At 39.9% G+C, this 12,791-nt stretch overlaps 1 protein-coding gene across 1 annotated transcript in view; it reads right to left on the reverse strand.

The window, feature by feature from the left end:
* amt (aminomethyltransferase) overlaps positions 1-12,791 on the reverse strand; it is a 30,138-nt gene that overhangs the window by 16,871 nt on the left and 476 nt on the right. Inside the window, exons 2-3 of the mRNA XM_052018089.1 lie at positions 3,823-3,990; positions 1,730-1,810 (exon numbers count right to left, since the gene is read on the reverse strand). Of these exons, the coding sequence (XP_051874049.1) occupies positions 1,730-1,810; positions 3,823-3,990 (249 nt within the window). The remainder of the gene's footprint in view (positions 1-1,729; positions 1,811-3,822; positions 3,991-12,791) is intronic.

Consider the following 12,791-nt stretch of genomic DNA (forward strand, 5'->3'; position numbering starts at 1 on the left):
TAAAATTATGCTTCGAGCTTAAAACAGATGTTTAGTGGATTCATGGTTTTTCCTTTCATGATGTCTGCGTAGTTGGTATGTGGAGCAACAAACAAAAAGCTAGAGTAACTCAGTGCATCAGGCAGCATCTGTGCTGGGAAATGGACAGTTGACATTTAGGATCGAGATTCTTCATCTGGACAAACAGAGCGAGTTAGCCAGATGAAGGGTCCCGACCCAAACATTGACTGGTTGGTATGTGGGATGGGCTTTGGCTATGCATAAAGTGCATCATGGTTATCATGAGAATCTACCTGACAAGAATTGTTCTAATGGTAGTTCCATGTGTTGAATTTCAGAGGAGAAGCTGGCCACAATTAAGCATCGAAGACAATGAATGTTACTGGGCTACTTGACTGTGGAGATTTCATACTGAAGTCCAATGTAACATCAGCAGGAACTGGAATACAAACCCAGACCAATTTTTCCTCCCCCATGCCATTAAATGCAACTCCATCCCATCCTTGTAATGTACCAGTTGAGATGAGCTAACCTGGCACAAGCCTAGGAGTAAATCTGAGACTAGGTCTACAACACCCAGGTTGGTGACCGCCAAAAACAGGCAGCAGCAGGCAAGGTTTCTACATCAGATAACCCAATCCACACAGTCCAAAATAAAGTGAAACAATCAACTCTTTATAAATGCAAGTACATTGCATCTGAATACAGCAGAGTTGGTTTCATTGGCGAATGACTGCATTATTCTTCAATTAGTAGGTATCTACTTCATGGATTTACTCTAGGTTTGTACCAGGTTAGCTCATTATGCTTCAGTTATTGGAGGCTTTCTAGCAAATGAACTGCAAACTAACATGCCAGAATTCCAATGAACATTTTCTCAAAATGTTGTTTAATTACTGGATTCATGGTGAACTACAATTCTAAGGATACCTCAGAATTCTGTTACCTCACCCATTCAGTCTAGACAACAAGCGGTGGTAGGCAATTTATTTGGAGCCAGATTACAACCAACCACATTTCTCCACATTAATAAGTTTTGTTGGAAAGCACCATGTTAAGTAATAATCGTGAGCAAAAACACAGACTGATGTCTTCCCTCCCTGGCCTTGAACCAACCTGATAATATTAGCCTTGGTCAGATCAACTACAACACAGACCAGGGTTCAAACGTCACTCAAGCTAAAGTTCAGGCTGACACTATACTGCAGGACTGAAGGACTACACCACTGTCAGAGATGTAATATTCACACTAGATCTTAAATTGAGGTATTGTCGGCTCTTTCAGGTGGATGTAAAAGATCCCATCAGGTTACTTGAAGAAGAATAGGGGAATTCTCCTCAGGGGTCTGACCAACATTTATAGTTCAACCAAACATCACTAAAAATAGATTATCTGTCATAATCATTCATGTTAGTGGTCCTTGTTGCATGCAAATTGGCTGTTGCATTTCCTACATTGCAATGCTGACCACACTTAAAAAGTGGTCCTTGACTAAGATGCTTTGGGGTGTCCAGAAGTTGCAAAAACCACTCCATGAACACAAGTGCTTTCTCTCATTGGATTTTCCCAGTTAGAGTAACTATAATTATTTTCAACCAGATTAACACTGACAAAAATAACACCAAATTAGAGAATCTAGTTGAATTAAACTCAGCACAGCACTGGGTTGAAAGAGAGATGGAGATTACCAATGAAAATATGTTTTCTATGAGAGGAAGCTGCCTTTACCTGGTTGTCCTTGAGCTCAGCAATGTCCCCAACTATCAAGCTCTCCATGAACTTCACTCGATCCTTCCCAGTCACCTTGCTCTGAAACACAGCACACATGTACAGCAGATGCAAAAAACCCTCAAGTATGTCAGTTATAACACAAAGTTATATTTTTACAATGCCCCCAGAACACTACGCAAAAAGATGCATTTCACTGTGTTTTGATGTACACGTGACTAATAAAGAAATCTTATCTTACACAGGTGAGATAAAAAAAGGTGAACATTATTTTCCAAATTACCTTCACCTTGTACTTTCCCTGGGACCGAGGAAGCAAATAAAATTTTGAAGTACATAACAGGAAAAATTTTATTGCATGGTTATTTATTTACTTAAATGAGGATGCAGGTTTGACCCCCACAAAAGGAAAATTATGCATCAGTCCTCCATAATCCCCAAAGTAATCAAAGCTCTACTCCTATCTCCACTAGCCTATAGTCCTTGGGATGAGCATTCCACCCAAGCTCATGGTTACCCTCCTGTAGTACATGACTATCTCAGTGTAAACTTGCCCCTGTAATTTACCATGAAAGCAAACATCAATTGCTAATACTCTTAAAAACTACCTTAGGTATTTTAATAACATAAAAAGTATTGGGTGAAGATAAGTTATTACTGGTGCTGCTGGAGGCTTCTTTTGCATTCCTTAAGGAAAATTCCAGAGTTTCCCAAGTTCATTCTGCTTTTATTCTCTTCTAAACCTGATAATCTGCGAGGTGCTCATCAATTCTTCCCAGAAATGCACCCTGATAACTGATTCCACTGATGAGTTTTATTACTAATTGTAAAATTTTACTGAATGGTCACAGATTCCTCTCCTCCACTATTTATTAATAGGACACATTTTTCATGTTTTGATAAACTACTTGCATTCCATCCAACAAAACCACAACCTATCCACTATTCTTCACATTGTTTCTGGAACTGGGTCCAAAACGTCCTCACTACCTCGACTGAAAGTTGGAAATCTGAAATAAAAATGGAAAATGCTGGAAACACAGAAGATCAGGCAGCATCTGTGGAAAGAGAAACCATTCACCCTCTGGTTCCAGTTGCTTGTTACTTTAATTATCAATCTCACTCTGAGCTATTTAACTGTGGAGTTCTGCTCTATTCCCACAAGGACCATCACAAAGAGCAGCACTCATTCTCTGCTGGTCGTGTCACAGCCTTCAGGACTTGATAAGAAATTCAACAATGTATAGAACTTAGAGCAACACAGGAACAGGCCCCTCAGCCCACCATGTCTACGTTGACCATGGTGCCATTTTAAATCGCACCTCTGCCTGCACATGGTCTATATCCCTCCACTCCCTGCCTGTTCATTTATCTGTTTAAATCCCTCTTAAATATTGCTATCATATCTGCTTCCACCACTTCCCCTGGCAGCATGTTCCAGGCACTTACCAGTCTGCAGATACAAAAAAAAAACTTGCACGTAAATCTTCTTTAAACTTTCTTCCTCTCACATTAAACCTATGCCCTCTGGTATTTGATATCTCCACCTTGGGGAAAAGATTCTATGTACGCCTCTCATAATTTTATAAACTTCTATCAGGTCACCCTTCAGCCTCCATCAGGCCAGAGAAAACAATCCAAATTTGTCCAAACTTTCCTTACAACTAATACTCTCTAATCCAGGCAACATCCTGGTGAACATTTTCAGCACCCTCTCCAAAGCCTCCACATCCTTCCTGTAGTGTGGCAACCAGAACCGCACACGATACTCCAAATGTGGCCGAACCAAAGTTTTATACAGCTGCAATGTGACTTCCCGACTTTTATACTCAACACCCTGACCAATGAACTGGCCAGCTCTGTTGCAAGGTTAGTCATCTGCAATATTAACTCAGTCTTTTCTTTTTCCATGAATGTTACCTGACATGCCGAGTGTTTCTAAGATTTATTGCGTTTATTCCTCACTACCTTGTTTGTCACCCTGTCCACAGGGCCCAGTATCATCAAAAAATCTTGCAAGCTCTGAATCAATGGCACAATGTAGTAGGGAGCTCCTTGATATACCAGGTATGACACCCAGATTCGGGTCTTACCTGCAGCATATGAGAAACATCAAATAACGAGCAGTGCTGGCGGGTATGCAAGTGCGAGCTGATGTGACTGTCCTTGTATTGCACGGGCATATTCCAGCCTGCAAAATCCACCATCCGGCCCCCTTCATTTCGATGGAATTCATACAATGCTGTCTTCTTGAGAGATTCCTGAGTGAAAAGACACGAAGAAATTCAAACAGGGAAGCTCAAAGACATTGTTATTGATGAATCAGTGAGCTTTCCCCTCTCCCCACTAAGAATCACGATACCAGTCTCTTGTTCTTGGTGGACGGCTTTCTCATTCATACTCTCTCCCTGCAAGATGAATACAATTGTCCTTTTAAGCGCGCTAGGATTGGGACCCAAGAGAGAGAAATATATATTATTCCTCATCTTAGTGAATCTTATATTTGTTTAACATCATCCTAATCTTTTTTATAATTTCACGTTAGGAATGGAATCAAGGTGCGGACATCAAAGAGAAAGAAGCTAGACAGATAGAAGCAACTTTTACATGGTCTCCAGCCTCTAACTGGGCAGAGCCTAGAACTAATAACTGCATATAGTAAAGTATAAGTACATTGTTAGATATCTCATCTCTTGAAAATTCTTTCCTTCGTTAACGTGAATGATGAGAGAAAAACATGGTCTAACTGAAGGAAAAGGTAGTGGATTCAAATTCATCCATAACTTTAAAGAGATGAATTGGTAATTACTTCAAAGGGGAAAGATTTCAGTTCAATGAAGAACAGGAGAATAGGAGTATTTGGATGGTTCTTTCAAAGAGTCAGCAAGGGAACAATGGGCCAAATATCTTCATTCTGTGCTGCAAATTCTATGGGTTTAATGAGTGAAAGATTCACATAAAGCAACACACAAATATATCTCTACAAAGGCATTCTGACTATTTGTAGACAATGTCTGGGCTTTCCTAGACCTGCCAAAGGTGCTAATACCATGCAGAGGACATGGAACAAGAGTGAAGTTCATCTCAAGAACATCCATTCCAATTATTTTAACAATGACTGTAAACTCACCTAATAACCATGCAGAAGAGAGAATGGAATCTCTTAAGGTCTTCAATCCCTCACACAGAACTCCCGATCCCAAAGGAATTCCTCTTATTTCTTCCTAACACTAAAACTCCACAGTGAAGCATGACCATATTCAACAGCTTCCGTTGAGAAGTTATGAATAAAGTGACACTGTCATTGACAAATTACAAAAATAATCCTGTCTTTTAATAAAAAAAGTATTCCTCAATGATTAAAAAGTGCTGAGCTTGGTAACTAATCTCCTTCAGAAACAGACTGTTGTAAACTGGCTCAGCACTTCATTATCTGATAACCAGATCTCTTTACAACATTGCATTAACTGAAGGATGCAAACTGTAACCAATTCAGAATTGTGGGCAGTGCTCCAGGTTCCAAAGGTCATGGCTTGCCCCACTCCAGCGACACAAGCACAAAATCTAGAATGAAATTTCAGAGCACCTGCTGAGGGAGATAGTAAGCTGAAGCTGTCTGCCCCATATTTTACAACTCTAAGAGAGTTTTACCTGGGCCCTGGTAACTAGTTTTCCAGATCTACCATCAGAAACACATTACATAATCATTCTCACGTTTATGTTCCAGTGAACTGGCTGCCAAATTTCCAACATTTACACCTAATTATTCATTGTAACAACTAAGAGCAGGAGTAGGCCATACTGCCTTTGAGTGCTCTGATTTCAATAAGATGATGGCTGGGCTGATCTGATCTTGCTCTCATCTCACTTGCCTGCCTGATTAACACAATCTTCGATTCCCCTGTAGTTCAGGAATCTCAGTCTAACCCTTCAATACATTCAATGACTGAGCCTCCTCAGCTTTTATGGATGGAGAAATCTAAAGATTCACGACCCTCTGGGTGAAGAAAATTCTGCTCACGTCTGTCTTGAATGGTAAACACCTCATTTTGAGGCCATGACCCCAGTCACAGAAAACCCAGCCAGGTGTTCTGGTTCATCAGCTGCGCATCTGCTCACTCAAGCTCTGGAATAAATCTGTAAGGCACAATGAGGTTCTCTCTCATTCTTCTAAAGACAGTTAGGTTGTTTACTTAGTTCCTCCTCATACAACAAACTAGAAATCAATCCGGTGATCCATCACTGAATTCCCTCCACCTTACCCAATATTTCCTTCAAGTTGCACTGGGACCCTTTATAACTGAAACAAGACATCTAAACTCTTATACTTAATCTTCTGCCTTTTTAACTGCTTACTGAACACACACATTAACCTTCAGTGGTTCACAAAAGGATGTCCAGGTCCCACTGAACACCACCTTTCAATCCTCCACCATTTAAAAATTCTGCCTTTCTGTTTAAGGTGAGAGGAGAAAGATTTAAAGGGGACATTAGGAGCAAGTTTTTTTGTACAGAGCATGGTGGGTATATGGAACAAACAGTCATAGGAAGCAGTAGCGATGGATACAATTACAATGGTTAAAACAATTTGGACGGGTACACAGATAGGAAAAGTTTAAAGGGATATGGGCCAAATGCAGGCAAATGGGACTGGCTCAGGTGGGCATACAGCCTGTTTCCATGCTGTATGATTCTATGACACTCCATTTATCACAGGTTCCCAACCCAAAATTTGCCTGGGTATTTGTACTCTGATTTTTATCCATTAACCAGTCCTCAATCCATGTCAGTACATTAGCCCCAATATTGTGCATTTGTAATTTTGTTTCACGTGGCAACTTATCGAAGGCCACCCGAAAGTCCACACATTCACCAGATCACCCTTGTGTTCTCTGGCACGTACCATCTAAGAAAAATAACAGATTATTGAAAACACACAGCACAGGCCATTCAACCCATCAGGTCTGTGTCAGATAAAGAAGAACTACTTCACCTAATCCCATCTTCCAGCACTTGATCCAGGTCACAGCTCTTATAGAACACACCAAAGCACTTTAAAAATGAAGCAAGGATTTCTGCCACTACCACCTTTTCAGACAGTGTTCCAGATCCATACTGCTTCCTCATTTCTCCTCTCATCCTTCTACCAATTGCTTTACAATTTATTCCCCTGGTTTTGACTCCTCTGCAAAAGAAAAAAAGGTTCCTTCTCATTTACTCTGTCCAATACTTTGATCCACCTCACTAAGTCTCTTCTCAGCCTGATTTGTTCTAACAAAAATAACCCCAGTCCACCCAACATGCCATTGTTGCCTAAAATGTTTCAGTCCAGTCAACAACCTTGTAAATCCCAATGGAATCACATTTTTCCTGCAACATGGTAACTATAAAAGGTACTTGGACAGGAACATGGATAGGAAAGGTTTAGTGGGATATTGGCCAAATGCAGGCAAATGGGACTGACTTAGCTGGGAATCTTCATCAGCTGGACCAGCTGGGCTGAAGGGTCTGTTTCCGTGCTATATGACTCGATAACCAGAACTGTACACAATACTCAAACTGTGGTGTAACATTTGATACAAGTCTAATAGAATCTTCCTGCACATATTCCCTGTTTCTACTAATAAGGGTAAACATCCACTTGCTTTTGGAACTGGCTTGTCTGCATGCACTGCTACCTTAACTTGTGTACACACTCTTAAGGTCTCACGGTTCCTCCATACTTGTGTGTCCTCCCACAAATACTTTACTTCACCCTTTTCTGGATTAAATTCTGCTTGCTACTTTTTTATCCAGATAATCAACACCATCCTGAATTCAAAAGCTTCTTACTTGGCTGTCAATCAGATACCCAGTTTTTTTTATATCAAACCCTCAACAATGAAATCTAAATATATACAACAAAAAGCAAAAGACCAAGTACAGAACCTTCTAGACCTCACTGGTAATAGCCTTCCCATCAAAAAAAAATACGCACATCACTCTCTGCTCTCTGCCACCGAGGCAATTTTCAGAATCAGGTTTATTATCACTGACTGTGATGCCGTGAAATTTGTTGTTTTGCAGCAGCAGTACAAAGACATAAAATTACTATAGCTTACAAAAGTAAATAAATAGTGCAAAAAAAAGGAATAATGAGGCAGTGTTCATGAACCACTCTGAGAAATCTGATGGCAGAGGGGAAAACGTTGAGTGTGGGTCTTCAGACTCCTGTACCTCCTCCCCGATGATGGAGAGGACCCTTAGTGATGGATGCTGCCTTCCTGAGGCACCACCTCTTGAAGAAGTACTTGATAGTGGGGAGGGTTGTGCCAGTGATAGAGCTGGCTGAGTCTACAACCCTCTGCAGCCTCTTGCAATCCTGTGCATTGGAGCGTCCATACCAGTCTGTGATGCAACCAGTCAGAATGCTCTCCACTGTACATCCATAGAAATTTGTAAGAGTCTTTGGTGACATACTGAATCTCCTCTTTTGGATCCAATTTGCCACTCCTTTCCACTTTTTGACCAGCCTACCACACAGGACCTCGTCAGAAGCCTTGCTGAGATCCAAGCCCACTACATTAAGCGCACTGCACCACCAAATATCTCCGTCACCTCTGCAAAAAAATTCATTTGTTAGTCAGGGACAACCCTCCCTTAATCAATCCAGGCTAAGTGTCCTCAATTCATTTGTATCTTTTCAAACGAAAGTGTATATCAATACTCAGAATGAATTTCAATATCTAGTTCATCACTGCAGTTAAAGTAACTGGCCTGTAATTACTCACTTTATCGCTTCCTTTCTTTGGGAAAGGCAGTACATTATCAGTCTTCCAACTCTACTCCTGTAACCAGGGCTGACCGAAAAATGATGGTTGGAGTAAGAATTATTTTTCCAGGACTGAGATATTATGCAAAGATCCCTATTCTGTCTAACAGCTTAAAAGCCTGAAGTTTTGTGTTTTTCCCAGTTTATTCATGTGTACCTCTTTATTCTAAGACACAGACATGACCAGCCTTTAAATATGATCCCTCAACTTCTATTTTATCTAATTTTGTGGCCCAAACTGATATGGTTTCAATAAATTGGACAAAAACAGAGGGTTAACTGTTGTAAATAATTAGTAGCTGGTGGTGATAGAAACTTGCTGTGTGGTAGATATAAATCCCTGACTCTAATGCAGAGGAATCCTGCACTTGCAAAAACACAAGCCTCCTCTTTTGAAAATATATTTAGGTGGATCTCGCATGCATTAGATGTATTTTGTATGAAGAGGTTTTCCCACCCACCATCATTTGATGACTCATGTGACAACTGCAGCCTTTGCCATGCCAAACATGCACAGATCTCATGGTGAGCTGACACTAAATGGGATCAACTGACTCCAAAAATAGTAACAGCAGTAACAACACATCTCTTCTGCAAATTTTTGCTAACAAATCCATTGCTGAAGGACACCATTGTTGCAGTTCCTCCATCCTGTGCATCTTAATTACTTGATGACAAGGCAAGGAATATACACATTTTGGATCACACAATCACAACTTTTCTGGACTGAGATGGAGCCATAATCATCTTTACCAACCTGGTAGGAGATAGATACGATCTAGTTTATTGCCCATTGACAGTGATCTAGCATACATAGACCAATCCAATCATGTCTGCTTCCCACATTTGAGATGGTGGAAATGAGTGGGGTTAGCTTCAAATACCCCAAGATATCCATGAATGATTTGCTTCAAAATGTATCTATTCAAACTATTGCTGTTTCTAGTAACAGTAGGACCTTAGCTTAAGGTGCAAATTCACTTTGTTGTTTATTTTTAGTTAATTGTCAGGATGTCACCTGGTATCACTCCTGATGAGTTCTTGTGTTTCAAAGGCCAATAGCCGTGGTGTTCAACAGGATATAAATAAGAGATACATGCAACAAGGATAATACAGGCCATCTCTGGGTAATGAACAGGTTCCGTTTTTACAGACGTCCTTAAGTCGATTTTGTCCATAAGTGAGAAAATGCACAAAAACTACTTGATACTGCAACCATACCTCCACAGTATTGTAATGAATGTAATTAAATGCACACAAGACTGATAAGACTGCACAATTAATGGGGAGAGGGGCAGAGGGGGAAAGTTTAATCTTCACACGGGGTGAGAAGGCCACATTTACAATGAGTGTGTAGAAAGCATTCAGGAAAGATTTCTTGATTGAGAAAAAGAGGGAACATGCTACTTTGGAAAGAGAAATGTGTTTGACAAATAGTCAAGAGTCTTTGGGTTGCAGCTGGCAAGATGTACAAAGGCAAACCTGTGGATGAAATGTATTTAGATTTTCCAAAATTACTTGATGAAGTTATTACAAAAAATTAAGACCTCATTAGACTGAGATAATATATTAGAATGGTTTGGTTAACAGAAAGTAAAAATAAACAAGTTATTTCTGGGCTGGTCTCAGCCATTTTCAATCCATCCAGATGAAGGTATTGAATGCAAAGTGTCCAAATTTATGCACGGTACAAAGATATGCCTTGGGGGTGGGGTTGAAGAATCTTCAAAGGTACATTGTCAGGTTACACGAGTGAAGAACACAGAGATGGAACTTAACTTGGAAATTTATATGATTACCTACTTACAAAAGAAAATAAGTTATTTCTTTTAAAATACAATGTATGATACTTTGCATGCTGGTGTTCCGACAGATCTGTGCATTTTGGTGCACAATCCACAGAAAGCCAACATTCAGGTACTGCAAGCAACTAAGAAAGCAAATGGTGTATCATCATTTAGTACAAAAGGATTGTAATTTAATGTTTTATTGGTGTTATGTAGGGTCCTGGCAAGGCCATATCTGAAGAGATTTCCTTCCTGCCTAAAGAAGAATACATTTGCCTCAGAAGTCATTAGACTGTTCTGAGATAAGGGGACTTCGTAGAAGGACAGATTAAGCACACTAAATACGATTTTGCTCAACGTTTAAGAATGATAGGTGATCTCACGAGAAAAAAATCTTGACAGTACCGTGGATGATGCCACTGGATGGAGAGTCTAGAACCAGGACCATGATTCCAGATAAGGAATTGGCCAGAAAAAGCAGATGTGGAGAAATGGTTTCACCCAAAAGTCTGTGAATCTTTAAAATTCTGTAATGCAGAGGGCTGTGCATGCTTCAGTTGTTTAGTACAGGAAACAAAAATTAGAAATACTAAAGAGATACATGGACAGTGATGGAAAGTGATGTTGAGACAGAAAAACCATGACTCAATTAAGTAGCAGAGCTGGATCAAAGAGGGAAATTTCCTGCTTTGGCTCATTTACGTTATTATGACATACATATCATTCAGAACAGGCAAAGGATGCAGATTTCCTTCATTGTAAAATATTACTGAATTAGCTGGGTTTTCAAGTCAACCCGATAGCTTCATGGACACTTTTAGTAACATTGGTTATTTTCAGGTATGAAATAAACACGATTCTAATTCTCAAACTGCAACAATGGCATCTGAATCTGTTCACCTTGTTCCTAGTGCAGCAATAAAGCCACTATATCAATGTACCCAGTTAGGCTATGTCCTAAAATAAATCAGCCAATGTTTAGTGAACTGTAGACCCATTAAGAGCAAAAGGTTCAAGGACCTGCACACTGATCAGGGCTACTATTTACAGCAAAAGGAGTTTGTTAGGCCCAAGGTTTTCCCACAACAAATCTTTAGCTTTGTAATATTTCCAAAAGAGCGAAATAGTAAAATTTCACACAGAGTACCTACACCAAAGATGGTACTCTAGTGCTTGGCAAGTATGAAATGTTTTCACAACGTTCCAGGTGGTTCAATTCTGACAAAGTTCCAGTGCCAACCACTAACCACACACATTTCGAAAAAGCCCCTTAGATGTGTTTCTTGGTCACCAAGAAATACAAAGGAGAATTAAGGGTGAACAGTTCAGCAAGACGATGAAGGATCAGAATAAAGTGGATCTGCAGAACCTGACATCTTGGACAACACCAGTCATAATCACTGAAAATTGCTGATGGACAAAATGACTAAAAACCCATTAATCTGAATTTGGAAATGACAGGATGTGTAATGATACAATACAATAACTTTGCACGGATGTTTCATGGTGCAGTTGACAGAGCAAGGAAATTTTACACAGGTACTGGAAGATGTATTATTCAGATAGCAAATTATCCAGCATAACAATATCTAATCTCTACCATTTTACAACATGAATAATGCAAACATTGCCATTAACAAGGCTGCACAATAATCAATGTTTCTGGTATAATAAATAAGAACAAAGCTCAAGTACCATGGACGTCTCTGATTATGTCTTTTGTACTCTTGTTTTTGCATAGTTTTCTCACTCTCTTCACAGTCTTGTATAATTTATATTGTGTGTTGTCTGTACCTACATGCTTGTGATGCGGCTGCAAGTTTTTCATTGTACCTATACCTCACTGTACATGTGCACATGACAATAAACTCAACTTGACTTGAGATTGCTATAGTTTATCTTATCACTACTCCTTGTTCTAAATTATCAAACATGCTGAGAGTGCAGTTCTTTCTCCCATTTAAACATACAATCTTCCACATAGGTTAAGAATTATTTTCACAAATGGCTCTTCGTCAAACGTGAAGTTACATTCAACAATTGGGGACATGATAAAATGAAAAATTTTCATCATTTACAAACACCATTCCCCCCCCACCAACTCCAAGCCTCAACCTTGCACCATCATCAGCGAGGCAATGCATGGGCCCTCAGCTCAGAAAACTTTTTAAAATCAAGTTACAACTTCTCAATACAGTAACAACCCTTAACAAGACAGTGTTATACTCCTAATCTAGGAATGCACATAAAAAAATCTCGCATTACTCCCCATTCCAGCCAGTGAATGCAATTCTAGCTTCGCGAACTAGAAACATTCCCTGTCAAGCAACGAATACTAATCCTAACCGGGGGACGCCCGACCCCAGAAGGAGTGCAATACCCCTTCCTAATCTGACAATACTCGTGTCAATTAATGCAATACTATTTCCCCATCCCCCATGCAACGCTGCCAATTACTCCCAGC

The sequence above is a fragment of the Pristis pectinata genome, chromosome 6 (assembly GCF_009764475.1).
Source record: "Pristis pectinata isolate sPriPec2 chromosome 6, sPriPec2.1.pri, whole genome shotgun sequence".
NCBI lineage: Eukaryota > Metazoa > Chordata > Chondrichthyes > Rhinopristiformes > Pristidae > Pristis > Pristis pectinata.